Raw genomic sequence first — 24,999 nt, 5'->3', positions numbered from 1 at the left:
TGATGCAGTCATTGAAATAAATGTATGTTTGTATAGCATTCTGTATGTCATGAGTTACTCTGCCTTTTATCTCTGTGTCCATAGGTAACAGTTAACCTCTTCCATATGCAGCATCTGCAGGCTGCTTCCCTTGCAAACAGTTTACAGTCTCTCTGTGATAGTGCCAAACTCTATGACCCAGGCCAAGAGTACAGTGAATTTGTCAAGGCCACAAATTCAACTGAAGAAGAAAAAGTTGATGGGTGAGAATTAATGTATAGACAAAATTATTTCAAAATATAAAACACTTAATTGTTAAGTATCTAGTCCAAGGAGGTGTCTTTTCTGACTGACAAAATTAACTTAAAAATTTTCTGAATCCTTTAAATGTTATTTTATGGTATCAAAGTAGATGTATTTAAGGAATAGATATAATTCACTTACAGTAAGCCTTTCCACTTTGGCACAGACCTCTTTTCTTTAAGAATTAAAAATCCTTTGGGAATGGCGTATGATAGCCTTACATATTTTGAATGTCCACAAAATTTAACCTATGTTTTCCAGAGGTCATGCTAGAAAAGTTTAACCATGACATGAATTATTAATTATACTTTTGCTATTCCTTCCCATGTTTCCATTGTAATAAGCACAAATAATTAAAAAGCTATATTTACAACTCCTATAAGAAGCTAAACCATGTAATATGATGTTTTTAATATTTAGTGTAATTCCTCTATGATCATTAATAGATTTTTCTAAACATAGAATGAAATAGACTGATTATTACTCACTCTGGAATGTTGAGTTTTGTTGTTGTTGTTGTTCCAGAAATGTAAATAAACATTTAAATAGTTCCCAAACTTCTGGATTTGGACCAGCCAACTCTTTAGAGGATGTTATACGCCTTCCTGACAGTTCTAATAAAATTGAAGAGGACAGATGCTCTAACAGTGCAGATATAACAGGTAGTTTCCACACTGAAGAGAGTGCTAATTTACAAAAGTTCAGATTGTTCAAATGTGATTGTTAAGTTAATTGGTGCTCTGGAATTTAAAGATCAGACCTTAGATTATAAGTTTATGAGATCTCATTCACAGTTGTTACCATGGTGCCTGTCTTAAAGTTGATAATTGGTTATTGTTAAAGAAATCTGAATTGTCTCACTTGATAGAATGTTAGTATTTTACCTTATGAAATCCACCTGTAGCCAAGTTTTGACTTTATTCTTTTCATTAAAGGTCCTTCCTTTATAAGATCATGGACATTTGGGATGTTTAGTGACTCTGAGAGTACTGGAGGGAGCAGCGAATCTAGATCTCTGGATTCAGAATCTATAAGTCCAGGTACATCAATATTTAAGTCTAGCAATGAAAACTCATTGAAAGATCAGTCCTTTTTAGGATATTTTTTAACTGTCTTGTTTTTATAGTGAACTTCCACACATAGAGGAAAGTGTACAGTTTAAAAAATGGTTTTTAAAAACCCCTCATATATTCACCACCCAGCCTAAGAAATCAGTGTATTAGAAGCCCCTTGTGTACACCACCTTGGTAACATTGCCCTGTCTCCTACCAGAAGAAACCATTATCCTGAAATGTTTTAAAAACATTCTCTAGCTGTTTTAAATGTTGCTAGTACCTATATCTGGTGAAGTTTTGCTCTCTTCTGAATCATACTCTTGTGACTTCATTCATGCATTATTTTAGATCTATGTGAATTAGGTAGCCATCTTTATTTTCACAGCTGTATATTCTGTGAATATAACTATCATTATCTTTTGGATTGTTTGATACTTAATTGCTATGATAAAGTCATTTTGCTATTTCTGTGCCTGCAACTACTTATTCTTATTAATTTTTTACAAATGTGCTTTAAGATACTTTGATATAGATTATCTCATGATCCTCAGAGAGAAATAGAGTAAGTGTTTTGAAGTCTCCCTTTGTGGCTTCGAAGAGGGTAACTTGCATAGGTTATATAGCTAGCAGGAGAAGAAGGTAGCACTTGAACCCATGAGATTCTTACATCCAACATTCTTTACTCCTCTACCAAAGACTGCTCCAGGCCCATTCTTTCTGGCAACATTTCTTTCTCCTAGGATCTTAAGAGTTAGATTATAGGATTTGACCCATCTCAGATTCCAAGGCCTTTTTCTTCTTTTACATATTGCAGAAGTTTTACTCATTTAGATAAATCTCGCCTATTTAAAGTTAGGAAAATATTTTCATGCAGCACTGGGGTTTGTAGGCAAATTATCATCTGCCACTTTGCTGCCTTCTTTAAAACTAGCACTGTTCAAGGAACATTCTGGAAATGTGAGCCTAATATTGAGCTGAATATTTGTAATTAGTTTCATAACAACAAACTGGTTCTAGATAGCTCCAGCAATTATGACCCAATCTAGAGCAAGCCCTGAATTATTTAGGATCCCATAAGACTTCATGTGATAAAGACAAAACTTTAGAAACCACATCACCTGATATGTGGGTGAAAACCTGGGAATGCCTTGCCTGGGAAAGAGGAAAATTGGAAACCTGTCAGCTGTCCTCAAATATTGGAGGTAAAAAGGGATTAAAGTTAGAGAGTGCTTGATTGCTCCATTTGGGAAAAATATGACCAAGGCTGGGATTTATAGGGAGGCGTATTTCTGTTCAGTAATATAAGGAATATTCTAATTTTACAACTAAGATAGTTATAAAATAGAGCAATATGACCTTGTGATTTATCAGTCATTGGGAGCGCATTCAAAGTGAAAACTAGATAGCTACCTTTAAGCATATTGTGAAGAAAAATCCTTTGGGAAGAGGATGTTCTTTAAAATAATTTGTAAAGGCCTTCCTAACTCTGAATCTGAAACTGTTAGGGCCTACATTAAGGTGAATTTTTCTACTTAGATATAGGCCTGTGCAGGGAGTACATAAGCCTCATTCCCAGTTGAGCTACTTCCAAACATGCTTTGATACATATGGCGGTGTCCTTTGCTGACGTAGCTTGTATCCTGTGGTCTCAACTCCCTGCCAGTATAACTGGGCTATTGTTCCTGGTTCCCAGTCTCCCGTCTTGCCAGTAACATAAATGTGACGTTACTGTTGGGTTGTTATATTCAAAGATTTTTGTATATTAGAAAGCTTTTGGTTGTATTGTATACATTTATAACTTAGTTCAGCAAACATTTAATGACAACTTTACTGTTGTGCCAGCTACTCTGTCACATAGTAGCTATTAGACATGAATGGAAAATATCAGCTATACTTGTGGAGTTTACAATCCTCTAATACTTACTATCAGAAATTGGCAATACAGTGTTATTGGACTACATGAGCATCCGTTTTAAATTTGTTTGAGAAAGTCAGATTTGGTTAAATTTCCTTTTGTTCCCAGGAATGAGTATCAGAATTCCCTGTTACCCAGAGTATGAGAATGGAAGCAAATTTTACATTGAAGCTAATAAAATAGTATGACTTGTGTTATTTCAAAAGGGTTAACATTTCCCATTTTGAAAATTCTACGGTGAATGGTCAGGTAATTATATCCACAATTTTCTTTTAGGAGACTTTCATCGAAAACTTCCACGAACACCATCCAGTGGAACTATGTCCTCTGCAGATGATCTAGATGAAAGAGAGCCACCTTCCCCTTCAGAAGCTGGTATTGTATTTATCCTAATGAAGTCCCACTAAATCAGCTGAATCAGTAGCACTGATATTAGAAAAATAGTATAATTTTAAAGAATCAATACTTTGTTGTGTATTAAAAAACAAAAATTACCATGACTTAAATATATCCCAACAATTATGTGTAAGTATGGGTCAGTAATGTATTAACCAGATGTTACAAATACAAAGATAAGAATAGGTAGCAAAACTACTTGATGTAAAACGTACTGGCATGGTGCTAAAATAACAGGCTAGAGATCATGCATTTTCATAAATCTAATAGTATGACTTAGTGTTAAAAGGGTTACAGTGCATAAGAAATTCTAAAAACCTCCTTCAAAAGAAACAATGCAAGAAACCAAGCAAGAAAAGGAAATAAGTATACTTCTTGAGGACAAGGAAGTTGTGGATGTTGAAGGATAAAGTTAATCAGTTACCTTAATGACTTGAATTAGATTCATATACATTAGTTTTGTATGCCTACAGATAACTGGTTTGGCATCATTTCCTAAATTAATGAAATATCTGACCTCTTGTATAATATTAATATGTAACTAGCTAATATTAATAATTTTATAATGAATTAAGAATAACTTTATCTGTAATGCAGATAATGCTAACACTCTAACCTCATACAACTATTTTTCTTTGTTTACAGGGGCTTTTTCTAATGCCACTTGTGAACACCCTTCCCAGCTTTATAAAAGGGCATATTAATAACTGTAAATATGCTGATTCTGAAAACATTGTGCCATGTTATCTTAGAATTATCTTAGTGACTTGGTGATGATTTTTATTCATAGATATAATCTTTGATAAATGTGTATGCCTTTTAAGAGATCTCTAAATTGGATCTACAAATTGGATGCTAAGCAGCTATTTTGATAGTACAGCTTCAAAGCTTTTTATAATATATGAATGATTACAGAGTTTGAAGAGTATTCAAAATATGGTATCACATGGTATAATTTTTCTATCATTTTACAATTTTTATAAATTGTTTCTGTTGCAAGGACCCAATTCCCTTGGAACATTTAAGAAAACGTTGATGTCAAAGGCAGCTCTCACACACAAGTTTCGCAAATTGAGATCCCCCACGAAGTGTAGGGATTGTGAAGGCATTGTAGTGTTCCAAGGTGTTGAATGTGAAGAGGTAAGATCTTTCTGGAATTTTATTGGCTCTTTTATGCTTTTCACTTTATACTTTTTCGTTATTAATTTTACTTTTTAGGATCTTTTGCAAATATATGTTTAATAAATTGTACTACAGTATGCCTTCTAAAATTTTATCTTTTGTTTTGTTGTTAAATCTGTTTCAAATAGCACAAGTTATGCCTCTTAAACTCATTTTTATTATGTTTCCCTCCACCTGCAGTTTGCCCAGTTGTGAATAGTTTTAAGGTTAAACTAACCAGTTTCAAACTGTCATTTTCTTGTAGTGTCTCCTTGTTTGTCATCGAAAATGTTTGGAAAATTTAGTCATCATTTGTGGTCATCAGAAACTTCCAGGAAAACTACACTTATTTGGAGCAGAATTCACACAAGTTGCAAAAAAGGAACCAGATGGCATCCCTTTTATACTCAAAATATGTGCCTCAGAGATTGAGAATAGAGCTTTGTGTCTACAGGTACATTATAACTCTTAAAAATTTAAAAAGCATAAATGGCTATTTAACCTATTCTAATGAAAAGGAGACTTTAAAGGAAAATAATGCTTACTGTATTTTTTGTTTTGTTTTGTTTCTGAGACAGGGTCTCGCTCTATTGCCCAGGCTAGAGTGCAGTGGCATGATCACTGCTCACTGCAGCCTTGACCTCCCAGGTTCAAGCAACCCTCCCACTTCAGCCTCCTGAGTAGCTGGGATCATAGGCACATGCCAACATACCTGACTAATTTAAAAAAAAATTTTTCTGTAGCGATGTGGTCTCCTTATGTTGCTCAGGCTGGTCTTGAACAACTAGTCTCAGGTGATCGTCCCACCTTGGCCTCCCAGGCACATGGCCAATGCATAATCTTTAATAACTGAATGTATTCAGATTTCTATGGAAAATGTTACTTAATTTGGCCTTGAATAGTTTTTTTTCTAAAATACTAATAAAATTTGAAATAGAGTTAAAAGATTGAAAATCAAATATATGTAGATTTTCACTTATACTGCATTTAGCCACTTGTACTAAAGAAGAATTTTGCAAAATATTTTTCTTTTCTATTCAAGGGAATTTATCGTGTATGTGGAAACAAAATAAAAACTGAAAAACTGTGTCAAGCTTTGGAAAATGGAATGCACTTGGTAGACATTTCAGAATTTAGTTCACATGACATCTGTGACGTCTTGAAATTATATCTTCGGCAGGTAACATTTTTACCCTTGAAACCTACTATTAAATTAAAAACAGCAAAAATATGATTTATATTTTGCTGATAACATTTGCTATACATGGTTTTTCATTGGCATAGACCATATGAGTATCTTGCTAATTATTAGTGCACAGATCAAAGAGTATATGAAATATATGTACAGTTTAAAGAATAATAAAAACAAGCTCATCTCCCATCACCCACCTTAAGAAAATATAATATTACAATACCTTATAAAAGACCCCCATGTTTCTCTTCCAAGTTACATCCCCCTAACTCCACAAGGGCAGTCTTTAATAATCATAACTCTCTCTCTTTTCTTAATAGTTTTAATACTTGTTATTTATTCCTAAACAATGTATTGTTAAGCTTTGGAAAACTGACTTCAAAGCTTAAATCTAGCTGTGTAAGGAAAGCCCAGTATCCACACTGTTATATGAAGTAAATAAAGCAGTCTGGATCATAGGCCGGCTTTGCCTTTGTTATTTTAAAATAGCCGTTGTGATAGGTTAGTGGGCAAGGTCATGAATCCATCCTGGGAACACAAAATTAAATACATTTGGAGCATTGGGAAGGACTGTTCTATAAGCTGGATACTGCACGTTCTAGCAGGAATATGGTCAGGGAGTAGGCTGCTTTATTATTTTTTAAATTTGCTCATTGTTATACCTGTAGTTTGCAGGAGTAGGTCCAAAGAGTACTCGGTGAGATGAAGTAAATGACTTTAGTAGCATCAAGCAGCAGCTCATGGAGGGATTGCAAGAAGTTAATTAGCACATTGTCATGAGCCAAGTACAAAAAAAGATCTGAGCCAAGCTTAGCTGACATTCTGTCCTCGGGTGAAAATGAAGAGATAATGTCAGAGAGAATAGCGATGATAGTCCTCAACGTAAATCTCTGCAGTTCTGTTGCTCCCATCTGGATCCTTTTAAAAAAATTATTTTTTAAATTGACATATAATAATTGTACACATTTACAGAATACACAGTGATGTTTTGATGTATGTAATGCATAGTGATCAGATCAGGGTAATTAGCTTATCTATCATCTCAAACATTTATCATTTCTTTGTTGGGAACATTCAATACCCTCCTTTTAGTTATTCAAAAGTATATAATATATTATTGTTAACTACAGTCATCTTACAGTGGTATAAAACACCAGAACTAGGCCAGGTGTGGTGGTTCATGCCTATAATCCCAGCACTTTGGGAGGCCAAGGCAGGCAGATCACTTGAGGTCAGGAGTTCGAGACCAGTCTGGCCAATATGATGAAACCCCATCTCTACCACAAATACAAAATTTAGCCAGGCATGGTGGTGCATGCCTGTAATCCCAGCTACTCTGGAGGCTGAGACAGAGGAATTGCTTGAGCCCAGGAGGCAGAGGTTGCAGTGAGCCTGGGTGACAGAGCAAGATTCCATCTCAAAAAAAAAAAACACCAGAACTTATTTCTCCTTATTAGCTATAATTTTGCACTGGATTTTTTTAAAATAGGGTAACTAGCTACCATCCTAGGGTATCTTTTCCACCTCCCCCTCTTTTTTGAGGAAACACTTGTCATGTCTTCCCTTTTCTTTTCATTCTCCTCTTTTGGTCATGCCCATACTTGAGCAAGGTAGAATAGGAGTAAATATTTAAAACCTTATTTATCCGTGAATGTCTTTATATTGTACTCTATTGAATGGAAATATCATTGTGTTGATAGTGTGGAAGGTTCTAATATTCTAGGCTGAAAATTATTTTTCTTTAGAAATTTGGAGGTTTTTTTTGTTCTCTTTGAAGCCTGAAATCCTCATTTCTGACTCCTTGTATATGGCCTATGATTTTTGTCTCCTTGAAAGCTTGTAGAATCTTCTTTTTCTCCCATTATCCTAAAATTTCATAGGTATATGTCTTGATGCGGGTATATTTTATCCACTATTCAGGGCTCTCTGTGAGCGCTGCCAATCCTGGTTAGTCCTCTATTTTTGAACCTTCCCATTTTGCTGCTCATTTCCTCCCCTCTATTTTCTCTGTGCTTTCCCTCTGGAACTCTTATTTGGATACAACCTGGACAGGTTCTCTAGTTCCCTTATCGTTTCTCTATCATTCATTTCTTTTTTTGTTTTTGTTTTCTTACAACACTTTCTAAGAGATTTCCTCAGTTTTATCTTTCTCCCTTGCTATGAACTATTTTATTCCTGGAATCATGTATTAATTAATGTCCCAGAACTCTGGTTTTTGTTCTTTCTGCAACTTACTTTCTTTTTTAATGACTACAATATCTGAGGATATTTATAGTTTTTTTTAAAGGATTCTTTCCTTGGCTTATTCTCTAGCCTTGTCCAATAGAAATGTAATGTGAGCCACGTATACAATATTGAATTTTCTAGTAGCCACATAAACAAACAGGTGAAATTAAGTTTCATGTTTTATTTAACATACTGAAAATATCATTTAAACTTTTGATCAGTATTTTTAAATGACTAACGAAATAATTTTACCTTTTTTTGTTAGTGAGTCTTTAAAATCTGAACATTGCTCATTTAAAGCACATCTCAGTTTAGAACAGCCACATTTCCAGTGCTCAGTAGCCATATGTGGCTTGTAGCCACCATATTAACAGCACAGTTCTAGACCTTTATGTTGGTTTTTTTTCTACTCAATTTGATTTCTGTCTTTGTGGTTGTCTGCTTAAAATGAATCTCTTTCAAAGCTCTTAAACACGTGAAGGGTTTGAAGACTTTGAGCTTTATTGTAGGGTGATCTAGGTGGGCTGTTTGGGAAACACTTGATGCCTCTATCTCTATAGGTCCCTGCTCCTGGGCTAGTCTGATACCCCAGAGAAGGTCTTTCCTTGCCTAGAGTATGGTACCAGTCCTATAAGAGCCAAGTAGACTAAGAAGCACTCAGGATCTCTACATTTAGCACAGCATGTATAGTCACTGAATCCCCATTTTCAGATAGTTGCCTATCTGTCCTTTGTGTTTGACATTGCTCATCCAGAGACCCTCTGTTTTATGCTGCCCAGAGAATAAATTTTGAGACTACTTGGGAAGAGGCTGCTCAGAAGTGTGAAGTTGTGACAGGAATCTACAGATTTAATCCGTCTCAGATAGCCCAACTACCAGCAGAATCAGGAGTCCTAGTGCTGACAGTGCCTGAGTCTCCTTAGGATTCTGTCAGTCATGTTGGTTCACAGTTTGAGATTTCAGCTTTCTCAGAGCTGCTAAGTCAGTACTTTCTCATGTGTTCTTCAACTCTTCTGCTTATGAAGTAAAACTTTTGTCTCCTCTCCTATCCTCCCAGCCCTGTGGGCTAACTGTATTTTAATGGGATTACAGGGAAAGAAATTGGGTATAATTGTTGGATCTACCATGTTAGCCCAGGAAACTACTGGGTTAATCACATTTTACAGGACTCTCAACTGAAAAATAGAGGCCAAGTACCTTTGAATGGCTAAATCTCATAATGAATCATTCTATGTCTCTTCTAGCCAGGCAAGGAGAGGAAATGAATGGGGTCTAATACTATCAGTTCTCATTCTGTCTAAGAAATATCATGTGACAGAGACTTTCATGTGGGAAACCATTCTCAATTCTTTTTTTTTTTTTTTTAATTGAGACAGAGTTTCACTCTTGTTACCCAGGCTGGAGTGCAATGGCGCGATCTCGGCTCACTGCAACCTCCGCCTCCTGGGTTCAGGCAATTCTCCTGACTCAGCCTCCTGAGTAGCTGGGATCACAGGCACGTGCCACCATGCCCAGCTAATTTTTTGTATTTTTAGTAGAGACGGGGTTTCGCCATGTTGACCAGGATAGTCTTGATCTCTTGACCTCATGATCCACCTGCCTCGGCCTCCCAAAGTGCTGGGATTACAGGCGTGAGCCACTGTGCCCGGCCCCATTCTCAATTCTTAAAGCACATGTTAGAGAGTAGCCTTCATTCTATTCATTAACTGTATGGGAAATCTGAAGCTCCAAGAGGTTAAGTGACTTTCCTTCAGATCCCAGAGTGGTGTAGGTAGAAATTGATTTCAGGGCTGCCCCTCTTTAGTACCAGCAGAGGAAACCAGAGAAAAGAGCACCTACCTCACCACAGATAAAATAGGACATCAAGTAGTAATCAGCGGTACCCTGTATTTCACTACAGAACAAGTGGAAACATTGAAATTCGTTATGACACTGGGCAGATCAAAATGGCATGCCCTTTGTTAGTTTGAGGAGGTACTTTTTCTTTGACCTACTTATGGCAATTCAAGATGTATTTTAAAAATTAGATAAATGAAATGTTGACTGTTTTTGTTCTTGCTATTTTTCCCATATCAATAAAAGTCAGTTTATTAGCCTTTTTAATTAATTTAACTTATTTCATGCATTATCCTGGGTTTTATTTCAGTAAAACAGTTGAAGATAAAACTGACTTTGGGGGAGTCATAAATGTAACTGGTAGAGGATATATATCAGACTTGTAAAATTCTATCATGCAGCTTTAGGTTTAGTTTTACTGATTATCAGTTACATTGTTTTAATACAGACACAATTTATGATGATGATTCTAGATTTACCTTATAGACCACATCTGTATCAAATATATACATTACTAAATGTAGATTGACTTTAAATCTTAATGTAAAGGGACATGCCAAATCACTCTGTAACTGTCAGTAATAGTTGATTATTAACAGAAAAAATAGAATCCTCACCCCTAATGTATTTTTATTTCTTTAGCTCCCAGAACCATTTATTTTATTTCGATTGTACAAGGAATTTATAGACCTTGCAAAAGAGATCCAACATGTAAATGAAGAACAAGAGACAAAAAAGGATAATCCTGAAGACAAAAAATGGCCAAATATGTATATAGAAATAAACAGAATTCTTCTAAAAAGCAAAGACCTTCTAAGACAATTGCCAGCATCAAATTTTAACAGTCTTCATTATCTCATAGTACATCTTAAGCGGTAAGAATTCTATGTAACTAGAGCATCCATTAGTGGACAGTTGATTTGTTTTTGTTTTTAATTGTGATAAAATCCACATAACAAAATTTACCTTCTTAGCCATTCTTAAGTGTTAAGTGTGTTCATATTGTTGCAGTGTTACTTTTAAAATGAACATTTCATTTCCAATATGTGTAAGGACAAGGGAGACATTGAAGATATATATGTACATGCAGCCAACATAGTTCCCCCAGATGCCTCCTGTGTGCCAGGCTCTGGCTGTCTAAACAAGAGTGAAAACACAGGGTTTCAGCCATCTGTTGGTCTCATCAGCTGGGGGGACAGATCTGCAGACGAGGAGAGTACAGCATCATTGTTCTGACAGCTATGCGCAGCATGCAGAGGAAGATTGCATGGTGGGGCATAAATCAGAGGAAATAGCCCTTGAATCAGACTTAAAGAACCAAGTAGTATCTTGATAGACAAAATTACACAGAAGAGCATTCCAGGCACAAAGTCATAGACGTGGAGACACGAGAGCGCATTGTGCATCTGAGAAATGTAAGTGAATTAGTTAGGCTATGCAGTATAGCAAGCAGTAGCAGAAACTGAGCCAGATAGAGGCCTGATGAAGTCCTGCATGCCTGGCAGGTGTGTTGACCATCTTCCTTTGGTACCCATTAAAGAATTTCGAGCCAGGAATTTGACAGGCTCAGATTTGCCTTTTAGATTTTTCTGGCAGCAATATGGAAACTAGGTTGGAGAGGAGGCCTTTATTACAATTCAGAGCTCCTTGAATAGTCATAGCAATAAATGGTGGTAAGAGCTTGAAGTGAGGCCAGAGGAGAGGGAATGGCTTTGGAACTGGATCTTTAGACGGGAAAATCTTCTAGGCTTGAAGACTAGAGATGGGCAGTGAGAGAAGTGACATTGATGTTTAGGTTCCCAGTATAAGGACTTGGAAGGATATACTGTATACTGAAATGGGAGCAGTTTTTAGGGGTATTTTTTCTTTCTGCTGGCAAAACTGCAGTAGTTCCTTCAACTTGAAATTTATTCCGATACTGTGAAACTCTATTTGGCATGTGGTCAATATTTTAATCAAATAAATGTAACCTTTTCCTAGACTATTTCCCCCTAGTATTCTTGTGCAGGTCATTTTTCCTCCACCCTCTCTATCCTATAGTAAGCTACAATCAAGGAACTCTAATAGGAAAATCTCATACAATTTTATGTGTTCTACTTTGCAGGGTAGTAGATCATGCAGAAGAAAACAAGATGAACTCCAAAAACTTGGGGGTGATATTTGGACCAAGTCTCATTAGGCCAAGGCCAACAACTGCTCCTATCACCATCTCCTCCCTTGCAGAGTATTCAAATCAAGCCCGCTTGGTAGAGTTCCTCATTACTTACTCACAGAAGATCTTCGATGGGTCCCTACAGCCACAAGATGTTACGTGTAGCACAGGTGTTGTTTCACCTCAGGTTGATCAAGGCTGTTTTCCAAAGCCTCTGTTATCACCAGAAGAAAGAGACACTGAACATTCCATGAAGTCACCATTTTTTTCTTCAAAGGAAGTGAGTTTTGATCTTTATGAAATTATATTAGAACCTTGTAATATTTATGTTAATAAGTTAAAAATCTTTGAACTGTTTATTTTGAGGTTGTGTTCTACTTCTTCTATTTTAAAAATTATCTTCCATCCACACTGCTATGTGTGTACCTATGCAGCAATCTTGCATGTTCTTCACATGTTCTTCAAAACCTAAAATGAAAAAAAAAAATAGCTAGGAGACAACCATTTGCATAATAATATGTTTTTAAATAGAACAAATATCTCTTCCGTCAACAGGATATTCATACTGCAGAGAGTGAAAGCAAAATTTTTGAACGAGCTACATCATTTGAGGAATCAGAACGCAAGCAAAATGCATTAGAAAAATGTGATGCATGTCTCAATGGTGAGTAGCCATGTAAAAAAAAAAATTATACACACACACACACACACACACACGTTTGCTTACTTAAAACTTTGCCAGTAGAACCATGATTAAAGCCAAGGTGAGGGGAGATGAGGAAAGCCAGAGAATGAACCTCTATTAGTTAACAAATCTTGGCTAGCCATTGAGAAAGTTGCCTTTTAATGTACCTTGCATTTAAATGAATGTCATTCTTCATAAAAGTCTTTCGTACAATCAGACATCTTGAAGTTTATAAGTGTTTTTTGTTTCTTCTGAATTTTGTTTTGTTTTTGCTTTTTGCCATCAGCTAAAATCAAGGTAGAAATGTGTTGAGCAATGTGATATTCCTTAGAATCTTCCGGTTCCATAGTTCAGTGCATTGAACTAACTGCTCATATAAAGTCAAACTAGACTCCTGAAATGCAAAAAATTTAGAGTCCTACTTTTTTTTGACATGCTTTTTACCCGTGGCCTACTTTTAACCCATTAAACACACAGATGTTTATGTCTTTTATTTCCTTGACTAACAATCATTTTATTTACTTATTTTCTCTTTATGATATTAGTTGCTGTCATTGCTAGTTGTTAAGCTGGTGGAAAAGCTTCCATTAGGTATTGTCATTTCTGCATTGTTATAGCTAAATTCCAGTTTTTCACATTGCAGCCATGTATGTTAAATTTAATGTGTAATCAAGTATCAGTGAGTATAGGGTCTAAAAAGGAAAGGAGGGCCAGTTGTGGGGCTCATGCCTGTAATCCCAGCACTTTGGGAGGCCAAGGCAGGCTGATCACCTGAAGTCAGGAGTTTGAGACCAGCCTGGCCAACATGGTGTAACCCCGTCTCTACTAAAAATACAAAAATTAGCCAGGTATGGTGGCAGGTGCCTGTAATCCCAGCTATTTGGGAGGCTGGGGCAGGAGAATCGCTTGAACCTGGGAGGCGGGCGTTGCAGTGAGCCATTGCTCTCCAGCCTGGGCAACAATAGTGAAACTCCATCTCAAAAAAAAAGGAAAGGAACTAACATTCACCAAGTACCTGCCTGTTCTGTGCTAAGCACTGTCATTTGTTTGATTCCATTTGATCTTCATAACAGTTCTGTGTTATAAATAACATTATCCTCATTCAACCCATAACTAACAATCTGAAAGAGACTAATGCCAAAGGTTGTGCTCCTAATACATTTGAACCCAGTTCTCTCTGATTCCTAAACCTAACCTTTTCACTATCCCATGAAGCTTTTAGGAACAGTAATAATAAATGTCACTTTTCAGTGTTTATTACATACAAAATAATTTTTAAGCACTTTTCTTAGTAGATCATTTAGACTACATGGCAACATAGATACATGTAGGAGTCTTTTTTCACAGATGAAGACACATGGGACAGTGGGATTGCCTAGCCCAGTGCAGAAGTGGCATGCAGGGCTGAACCAGGACCCAGGCAACTGGGCTTCAGAGTCTGAACTCTTCTCTATTATGCTCTTAAGTTTTTTCCTCAGGATGCTTGTAATGTACATTGGTGCTTACAGTACAATTGCAAGGAACCAGGTCCCTTAGAATGCTCTATAAATGTATGGAGGACCAGGGAAAGCAAATCAGAAGAGTCTTGGGCCAGGTGTGGTGGCTCTTACCTATAATACCAGCACTTTGGGAGGCCGAGGTGTGTGGCTCTTCTCAAGTCAAGGGTTCAAGACCAGCCTGGCCAACATGTCTCTATTAAAAATGGAAAAATTATCCAGTCATAGTAGCAGGCACCTGTAATCCCAGCTACTTGGAAGGCTGAGGCAGGAGAATCACGAACTCAGGAGGCAGAGGTTGCAGTGAGCAAGATTGTGCCACTGCACTCCAGCCTGGGTGACAGAGTAAGATTCTGCCTCGAAAAAAAAAAAAAAAAAAAAGAGCCTTGGAACCCAGGAAAGAGAGGCAGCAGTCCCAATGTGGAAGAAGGTCAGATGAGACAACAACCAAAAAGTGACTCTGGTGGGCACCTGTCTGCAAACCACTGTCCAAGAGATGTGGATGAAGGACTAGGTGGCAGGGAAAGAACTGCATGCTATGCTTGGGGCCGGCTGCTGCCCAGAGTCAGGATGGTGTCAAGGCACAGAGTTGTTGGATGTGTTTTGGCAGTGAACAGAAAAGCAGGAGAGTGGAGGGCTGGAACATTCCTGGAATTGGAATTTGTTAGGTTAGATGCAGCAAAAAAGCATAGAGTTAGAGGAACTGAGACTTCTAAGTGAGAAAACATGGACTGTGGGTTCAGACTGCAGAAGAAAGAAAATCTGGGAGCAGATAGGGAAAATGGCCTTTTTTTTAACTTAAGAGCGTTCAGCCTTCATTTGACAGAATGGATGTTATGCTTTATTAGTTGATCAGATAGGGAGAGTATCTAAGGCATCTAATATGATATGCTGTCACTGAGTTGAGTGTAACTGACAAGCAGATTGAGCGAGTTGGCAAAATCCTTGGGATTCAGGGCACACTTACATCTGGTTGGTGTGTAAATTAGTGTCACTTTTCTGAGGTTAATTTTCCAATGTCTGCCTTTTGAAATTGTGATAGTCTTTTGACCCAGAAAGTACTCATGCACAGCACTTAAAAGAAAGTTACTCAGCAAATGTTTTTTTGTATTTTGTAGCTGTTCATCATATTGATTTAAATAAGTAAAAATTTGAACTTTTAAATTCAATATACACCTTTAATACTGTGCAAATATTTAACTCCTCTGCATAGTTAACTGAGAATATTATGTTGGAAAAAAATATGTAAGACTCCTGTTGTCTTGATAGAGTATTCATCTCTAACTCATTCAGACTCTCAGATGAAATTAAATAGATTTCTTCCATTTTCAGACAAAGCACAGTTGCTTCTAGACCAAGAAGTTGAATTAGCATCCCAAAAGACAGAAGATGGTAAAACCCCTAAGCCACTTTCTCTGAAATCTGATAGGTCAACAAACAATCTGGAGAGGCGTACTCCAAGGACCAAGATTAGACCTATAAGTTTGCCTATAGATAGACTACTTCTTGCAAGCCCTCCTAATGGGAGAAATGGCAGAAATATGGGAAATGTAAATTTAGACAAGTTTTATAAGAATCCTGCCTTTGAAGGAGTTAATAGAAAAGACACTGCTACTACTGTTTGTTCCAAATTTAATGGCTTTGACCAGCAAACTCTACAGAAAATTCAGGATAAACAGTATGAACAAAACAGTGTAACTGTCAAGACTACAGTGATCATGCCCAGTGCACTCCAGGAAAAAGGAGTGACGACACCCCTCCAGATTAGCGGGGACCATTCTGTCAGTGCCTCTCAGCCCAGTAAGCCATACATAGAGCCAGTCAGGTCGGTGAGAGAGGTATCTGAGAGACGGTCTTCGGATTCCTACCCTCTTGCTCCTGTCAGAGCACCCAGAACACTGCAGCCTCAACACTGGACAACATTTTATAAACCACATGCTCCCGCCATCAGTGTCAGGGGGAATGAGGAGAAGCCAGCTTCACCCTCAACAGCAGTGCCTTCTGGCACAGCTCACGATCCCCAAGGTCTCATGGTGAAGTCAATGCCAGACCCAGACAAAGCATCGGCTTGTCCTGGGCAGGGAACTGGTCAACCTAAAGAGAACTCTGAGGAAGTTGGCTTGCCTGATGTGAATCCAACATGTCAGAGACCAAGGCTAAAACGAATGCAACAGTTTGAAGACCTTGAAGATGAAATTCCACAATTTGTATAGGGTTGTCAAATTTCAGGGGTTTTTGTTGTTGTTGTTGTTGTGTTGTTTCGTGGTATTGTGCTTGTTTTATGATTATGAAAGAGTGTTTTGACAGGGCCCCTTTTGTATGGAACTGCTAAATCATGGGTTTTGCCTTTGGTTGTTGTATTATCCTCTGTTGGTAATATTGAATGATAGAATGTTTTGATAGGGTCACATTTGTGCCTCACTGGAATTATCTTTAAATTCTGTGTTTGTGAAGTTGTGAATAAGATATGTGGATTCATATTTTTTAAAAGGTCATTTGACTTTCCCCATAAAATGGTCCATTTAAATGCATCCCTAATATATGATATAGTTCTCAACTGATAGGTGCAATTGGGGAAAATCAGGTTTATTTTTTTTGGAGTGAAACTATTGTAAGTGCTTATTTATAAAAGGAATGTTTTTGAATGCAAGTGCCTAAAAAGATCTTTGTTTGGTATGAATATGTTTTTTTCATACAATTTTATAGTGCATCTTTTACCATTTGTACTTTTTAAAGATATGTATGTAAGCTCTTATTTTTCAATTGGCAATTCACTTAATTTTTTAGTGTTTACATAATGGCCAAAAGGCTTGCAAATCTGTATTTAATTGCCTTTTAATTAATTGCCGGTTTTTACATGTGGTAGTCAATTAAATTGTACAAAGAAAATGCACTTAAACCTGTTTCTAAATTATATATTTCAGTTATATTTTATTTGGCTTTAGATGGTTTTAATACATTTGATAGTTTTTCACCCCTTGGCTTTATTTTATATAAACTTGTTTTTCAACAGTTCTGAGCTTTTTGGTATTTTATAAATGGTCCAAAAAATGGCTGTTTCAGAAGTTTTTAAGTTCAGTGCATTTCCTCTTGATATTGCCTGGGTTTTGTTAAAACCATTCCTTTTGTATGAAATGTTTTGACTTATGAATCATTTTATATACTTGCTCTACCTGGATTGTCAACTATTGAAAGAGTATATATTCCATCCAAATCAAGCTAAAATTTATTTAAGTTGATTCTGAGAGTACAGGTCAGTAAGCCTCATTATTTGGAATTTAAGAGAATGTATAGGTGATCACATCTGTTTCATTTATAAAATGTCCAGTTTTTAGGACTAATACATTCCTATTATTTTCTGAGTTTTATCATTTTGTCTAAAATAGGATATAAAAGGGACAAAAAATAAAGTAGCCTGTTTTTGTATCTGTGAATTATATTTCTACTAAATGTTTTTGTATGACTGTGTTATACTTGGTTATATATATATATATCAACTTGTTAAATTATTTCAAGTTCTCATGGCTTCTTTTAAATTGTTGCCTCTAACAGTATGAGAGTTTAAGGTTAAGCCTTATTTTTAGTCCTCATTGTACAAAATATACTGGAATCATATTACAGTGAAAACCTTAAAAGAAAATTAGAGCCAACATGTGTTGAGCTTTCTCTTTGTGCCAGGAACTTTACTAAGTTCCTACATAAATTATTTTATTTCAAGTTCACATCGGCCTATAACGGGTGGGTAAGCATGTTGTTATTCCTGTGTACAGATAAGGAAACTAAGGCTTAGTTAAATGACTCACTTCTATGTTCCACAGTTGTAACAGGTTGAGTCAAATCTCAAACACAGGGCTGTCAGATCTTGATGATTAGTGCTCTTAATGACTATGATTGCTAAATAATACCTGGTAGTTTTTAACAATAGAAAATGCATCTTTAAAATTTTTTAATTGTGGTAAAATACCCATAACATTTACCACTTGAACTGTTTTTAAGTATATAGTTCACTGGCATTAAATATATTCACATTGTTTTGCAACTATGAGCAGCGATTCATCTCTAGAACATTTTCATCATCCTATACTTAAACTTAGAAAATGTACTTTTGAACTCTTTCAGTTTTCCTATTTAATATATGGAAACAACCCAAAGGTTATATCATGTAATAAACTCATTTCTCTGTTTCCCTCACAGCTCAGAAATAAGAGTTTCACTTTTGGGTCCTTTCTATCATTAGGGCTCCCTGGCATTTTGTCTAGTTTAGAGCCTTCAGCCTCTAGATGGTTTCTAGTTTTCTGGGGCCCTGAGGCAAATATCTCTTTCGAAGAGGTTGCTGTTGAGTATCCACAGTGTGCACTGTGTTGTGCTACCCAATAATGTGGCGGAAATCATTTATCCAGAAGTCGTTTTATGCCATATAGAAAGATGTGAGCAAAGGGAAAGGGCAACAGTGGGAGTCCTGTTAGTGCTGCCAGGACACCAGGAAGCCTGTGGGGAAGCGTATTGTCCAGCGTTCTGAGAAGTTGTTTCTGAAGGATTGATCATAACTTCCCCAGCCATGTTTCACCTATGAAGAACTTAATTAGAATTTATGAGTACAATATGTTAAATTTTTAGTGTACCTTACTTAGGCAGTTTATTTGTATTGATGCAGAGACGAAGACTATACGATTCCTAAAACTTGGTGCCTAGTGAACTCATAAGCAGATAGAATTGTACCTCAGTTATTTGGGTGATTTAAAGATGGTACTGTGGCTACACTATTTCCAGCTATCGTGTTACTTACAGCATTTGTACAACTAGAAACATCTCTTTAAATGAAAACCATTTATATTGTTAAATAAGTTATAGTCAATGGAATTCTGTGGGTTTTTCTTTCCTAGGGCCGGGAAATTATGGTGATGTGTTGATATGATTATATATGTAGAATATTCAATTAACATCTAGGGATTAGCAAAGTTGCTACATTCACAATCAGTACGTAAGTCAGTAGTATTCCTGGATATCAGCAACTAAGAGAAGTGAAAGTTTTTAGAAAGATCTCTTCAATATTATTTAAAAATATAAAATACTGTACTTAAGAATAAATCTAGGCCGGGCATGGTGGCTCACACCTATAATCCCAGCACTTTGGGAGGCCAAGGCCGGTGGATCACGAGGTCAAGAGATTGAAACCATCCTGATCAACATGGTGAAACCCCATCTCTACTAAAAATACAAAAATTAGCTGGGCGTGGTGGCACGTGCCTGTAATCCCAGCTATTCAGGAGGCTGAGGCAGGAGAATTGCTTGAACCCAGGAGGCAGAGGTTGCTGTGAGCCGAGATCATGCCACTGCACTCCAGCCTGGGTAACAAGAGCGAAACTCCATCTCAAAAAAAAAATAAAAGAATAAATCTAACAAAAGACATACAAGATCTTAATGGAGAACATGTTAGACGATGTCAGGAAGCGTTTAAGGAGATCTTAAATAAATGCAGCACTCTATAATGTACACAAACTAGAAGCCTCAGGCATTCATTTACTTCACATTTATTTACAGATTCAATGTTATCCCAGCCAAAATATTTCTTGCACCATTACCTCTATGTTAGTGTGTGTTTCCTTAAGATAAGGGCATTCGTGCATAACCACAGTACAACCATCAAATTTAGGAGGCTGACATTGGCATCATAATGAGAGCTAATCCATAGACCACATTCAATTTGCTGATTCTGATTGCCTCAGTAATGTTCCTGTGTTCTGTCATCCCAATCCATGACCACATGGTGCATTTGTCTATCTCTTGTTTCACTCAGTCCAGAACAGCTTTTCAGTCTTGTCTTTGACTTTTGAGGAGTATTGGCCAGTTTGTAAAATGTTCCTTAGTTTGGGTGTATCTATGTTTCCCATAAGATTTAGGATAGACATTTTTGTCCAATACCACAGAAACAATGCTGTATTCTCAATGTGTCATGCCCAGATGCACACAATGTCAATTTGTCCTGTTTCTGGTGGTATTAATTTTGGTCACTTGGTTCAGATGGTATCTACTATGTTTCTCCATTGTAAAATTAAAATTAGGAAGTACTTTGTGAGGAGATTCTTAAAGATTGTAAGTGTCCTGTTTCTCATCAAATTTTCACCAGCTAGTTTGAGTCTATTGACAATACCTGACTGAATCAATTACTATTTTGGTTGTCAACTGGTGAGTCTATGACTTCTGCTTTGGTTGGCATCTTACTACTATAAGGAAGAGCTCTTCTTTCTCCATTGCTTAAATCAGCATAGACTCATGAATGCCCAGTTTATTCAGTAGGTTACAGTGTATTACTGTCATTCATTTTCATGCTGAAATTTTCCCAGATTTGGTTTTCGGGAGTCTCTCGTCTCAAAGGAACACAGCTGGCTTCTGCCTCATTACTTTTTCAGCTCTTATTTTTTTTTATAAGCTCATCTTAAACTTTTTCCTACTCCCTACTCCAGGTCTAAAATTAGCCATTTTTCCAAGGCGCCCTGGTTTCTTTAAATGGGGAATGGTATATGGAAATGAAGACCTGAGACAGGCTCACTGCCCTGTTGGTTAACAGCTCAAAGAAAAACATGTGTCTACACACATGTTAGAATAGTCACCTACTTCTATATGTATTTACATACATACGTATTGAAAACTGAGTTCACATTGACACCTTCAATCCTTTGGGGTTAATTTTAGTCTTCCCTTCCATCTTCGTAACGTCCTTCTTTCATAGAAACCTGACTCATAATCCTAAACAAATAATTAGTTCATTCTTCCTCCCTCCCTCAACCTATTGACAATGCCAGCTGCTGTCTCATCACACCTAGTCCAAATATGTCAAATAAATCCCCAGTCATAGCTGCATCGGTCCTGACCACAACAATCCCTGACATCCTCCCCAGCCTGGACCATGCAGCTGAATCCTTGACGTGTCAGTCCTGATGTGGTGATGTCAGTCCTGAGCATACCATCGGAATCTTAGGCTCCTGTCATCGGGCTGGAAGGGAGAGAGACAAATTCACAACCTTTTGATAATGAGCAATTATTGAATACTTACTGAATTTACCAGAGAAAGTTTTAAAATGTACAGTTATACATATTTACCAGGAATGTTAAAACACAGACATTTATGAAATTTATAGAAAATACTGAATTATGGTTCTCCCCTTTTTGGTCTTGGTTGTAACACATTTTTAAATATTAACACTTCTTACAATAACTATATCATAGTACATTCTTTTAAGTGTCCTCACACTCAACCAATCTACTCTGCATACATAAAATAGCATGCGGTTTGGAAAATACATTAAATGACTAATTGGCTATGCTTCTGGGTTATAAGTTTGATCTGAGTTCATCTTCAGCTTACAACTAACAAAAAGCTGTACATCACATGAAAACGTGTCTCAGGTGTCTGGATACGGTCCTGCCTATTCACTACAGGATATTGTAAGTCTTCCTTTTATAGTGTTAACAGAATTGGAAATGAGATCAATGAGGCATTGCTCATTGATAATTTAATACAGCACCGAAATTTCAAGATCAGGATGACTATAACACAGCCTGACTATAAGAATGGCAAGATCTTATTTACAATTGCAGACACAGACCCAACATACAATCATTGCCATCTGCCAAATTCTCTGTAGGTCATTTCATTTTATACCAGAAATTTGCTTTTTGAGATTACCTAGCAAAATAAAAAATTTTCTGTATCCAATTATTTTCATCAAAGTTGTAAGAGTTCATCTAGTAGTTTCCAAAAAAATCAGAATGTGTTACGGTTCAACACAGGAGATTAGGATGGTGAACCAAGGTCTACGTATTCTTCATCTGCAAGTACAGATAAATAACTCACACAATTAAGATTCAATGAGAGTTTTAAATACTTTTTTGTTTTAAAACTGAGTCATAAATGCAGAATTGTGTACATATACACGTATCATTTAAAGAATGACTATAAAATGAATTCCCACTTGCCCCCAACACCCCTAATAGGACATTAAGGAACCACCAGGATGCCCCTTCCTGATCACACGCCTGACTCTTCTTGAAGCCGATGTAACCACTATCTTGATTTTTATGTTAATCATTCCTTGGCAAAAAAAAAAAAACTATACAATTTTAACTATATTTTTTCTTTTTTAAAAACTAAAGTATTTCACTGGGTATTTATATTGCAGTATATTAATCCCACTGTTGATGGGCATTTAGGTTGCTTTCAGTTTTTTTGTTACTATGAACAATGTTATATTGAAACTTATTTTTTTCTTCATTCCCTTTTTTTGTTTTTGAGATGAAGTCTCGCTGTGTTATCCAGGCAGGAGTGCAGTAGCACGATCCTTGGCTCACTGCAAGCTCTGCCTTCCTGGTTCAAGCAATTCTCTTGCCTCAGCCTCCTGAGTAGCTGGGATTACAGGTGCATTCCACCACACCCACTAATTTTTGTATTTTTAGTAGAGACAAGGTTTCACCATTTTGGCCAGGCTAGTCTTGAACTCCTCACTTCAAATGGTCGGCCTGCCTCGGCCTCCTAAAGTTGTAGGATTACAGGTGTGAGTCACCACACCCCGCCCTTCATTCACTTTTTTTTTTTTTTTTTAATACAGAGTCTCCCTCTGTCACCCAGGCTGGAGTGCAGTGGTGTGATCTCAGCTCACTGCAACCTCCTGCTCCTGGGATCAAGTGATTCTACTGCCTCAGTCTCCCGAGTAGCTGGGATTATAGGCGCCTGCCACCACACCCAGTTAATTTTTGTATATTTAGTAGAGACAGGATATCACCACATTAGCCAGGCTGGTCTTAAACTCCCTACCTCAAGTGATCCGCCTGCCTCTGCCTCCCAAAGTGCTGGGATTATAGACATGAGCCACCGCACCCAGCCCACTTTTTAAAAACACAACAACAAAATAAGTGTTGTGGTGATCATCTCATTTAATCTTTACTTAGGCAGGTGTGATAGTTAATACTGTAAACTTGGTTAGATTGAAGGATACAAAAGTATTGAACCTGGTTGTGCCTGTGAGGGTGTTGCCAAAAGAGATTAACATTTGAGTCCGTGGGCTGGGAAAGGCAGATCCACCCTTAATCTGGGGGGCACCATCTAATCAGCCGCCAGCAAATATAAAGCAGGCAGAAAAATGCAAAAAAGAGACACTGGCCTAGCTTCCCAGCCTACATCTTTCTCCTGTGCTGGATGCTTCCTGCCCTTGAACATCAGACTCCAAGTTCGGTTTTGGGACTTGGACTGGCTCTCCTTGCTCTTCAGCTTGCAGATGGCCTCTTGTGGGTCCTTGTGCTTGTGTAAGTTAATACTTAATAAACTCTCCATATCCTATTAGTTCACATATATACATATATATATGTCCTATTAGCTCTGCCCCCGAGAACCCTAATGCAGATTTTGGTACTGGAAGTGGTTCTAGAGGAACAGAATATTAAGGGTGGAGTTCTTTTGTTGGTTTTGGGGTTTTTGGAGTCGGCTGCTTAATATGATTAGATCCAAAAATGCTAAGGACTCTACTTTTAATAGTATGGAGAACACTGATAGTCCTTGCTGTGAACTGTTTAGAGTGTTATGCAAAATAAATGCATTTGACACTCCTGATTCTTCATTCGTGAGAGGCAAGGAGTTTAGTGACTCTATACATAATACCTTTGACCATATGCAGAGAACCAAGGAACATAATGAAGCTGGTTGGTTGCTCCCAAGCTCAGTGGACAAAGTGATGAAAGAAAATTATGAACTCAGGGATTCGGGATTCTGGCTTCAGAAGAAGATAAAGAGCCACAGATCTGCTAAGAGTGCCCTGAATGAGAGTATCTCTTGTAGAGAAAGAGCTGAAGCTGTGGGAAAACTATTTCAAGCTATTATTATGTGAGTGACTGACTTGTAACAACAAACACCATGCACAGTCTTACCAGGCGTTACTGCTAAAGTGAGGACATTGATTGGAAAAGAATGGGACCCTGAAACTTGGAAGGGGAACATGTGGGAGGACCCTGATGAAACTAGGGACACTGAGTTGTGGAATAGATCTGTAAGGGCAGCACCTACATCTTTGAAGAGGCCTATCTATAATTGCTCTTCTCTGTATGTCAGATCTAATGATGGAAACTGAAGTCACTCAACTATAAAATTTAAATACACTGGAAATAATTGGATCCTGAGGTGGCAGGGACCAAGTGGTGACACTCAACCATCAAAGGCAAGGTGGGCGTAGCTACCATAGTAATAGCAGAGGCAAAGCGGCAATCAGAATAGCCTGACTTGTGTAGAGCTCTGGCATTGGCTAATTAATCATGGTGTTCCTAGAAGTGAAATGGATAGGAAGGCTACTGCATTCCTACTTAATTTATTCAAACAGAAAATTTCTAGGTTGAATGGACAAAAGACTAATTTGAATTATAAAAGCAAAGAATCATGGCCCCTCAATCAATTTCCAGACTTGAGCCAGTTTACAGACCCAGAACTTCTTGAACGAAGGGGAGGCCAGGTTCCCTTGAGAAAGGACCCACTAATTGACCCACTGACAATTTATACAGTGAATCTTTTTCCCATTCTTCCCCAAAGAGATCTCTGGCCTTTTACCAGGGTAACTAAACG

General features: G+C 37.2%; 1 protein-coding gene across 8 annotated transcripts in view; it reads left to right on the top strand.

Annotated features, from left to right (window-relative positions):
* The window catches only part of ARHGAP29 (Rho GTPase activating protein 29), a 108,202-nt gene that overhangs the window by 58,073 nt on the left and 25,130 nt on the right, over positions 1-24,999 (top strand). For 5 of the 8 annotated variants that reach the window (XM_009001739.5, XM_078332568.1, XM_002751116.7 and 2 more), the window contains 11 exons: positions 85-242; positions 808-944; positions 1,218-1,322; positions 3,529-3,627; positions 4,649-4,788; positions 5,075-5,263; positions 5,852-5,989; positions 10,706-10,938; positions 12,168-12,495; positions 12,771-12,879; positions 15,729-18,589. In XM_009001739.5, coding sequence (XP_008999987.1) covers positions 85-242; positions 808-944; positions 1,218-1,322; positions 3,529-3,627; positions 4,649-4,788; positions 5,075-5,263; positions 5,852-5,989; positions 10,706-10,938; positions 12,168-12,495; positions 12,771-12,879; positions 15,729-16,609 — 2,517 coding nt within the window. In that variant the 3' untranslated portion in view covers positions 16,610-18,589. Of the gene's footprint in view, positions 1-84; positions 243-807; positions 945-1,217; positions 1,323-3,528; positions 3,628-4,648; positions 4,789-5,074; positions 5,264-5,851; positions 5,990-10,705; positions 10,939-12,167; positions 12,496-12,770; positions 12,880-15,728; positions 18,590-24,999 lie in introns of those variants that run through there. The other 3 variants (XM_078332569.1, XM_017974961.4, XM_035252201.3) reach the window with 1 other exon arrangement.

Source organism: Callithrix jacchus, chromosome 7 (assembly GCF_049354715.1).
Source record: "Callithrix jacchus isolate 240 chromosome 7, calJac240_pri, whole genome shotgun sequence".
NCBI lineage: Eukaryota > Metazoa > Chordata > Mammalia > Primates > Cebidae > Callithrix > Callithrix jacchus.
Note: the sequence above shows the minus strand (reverse complement) of the source record. Positions and strands in the feature narration are given on the sequence as shown.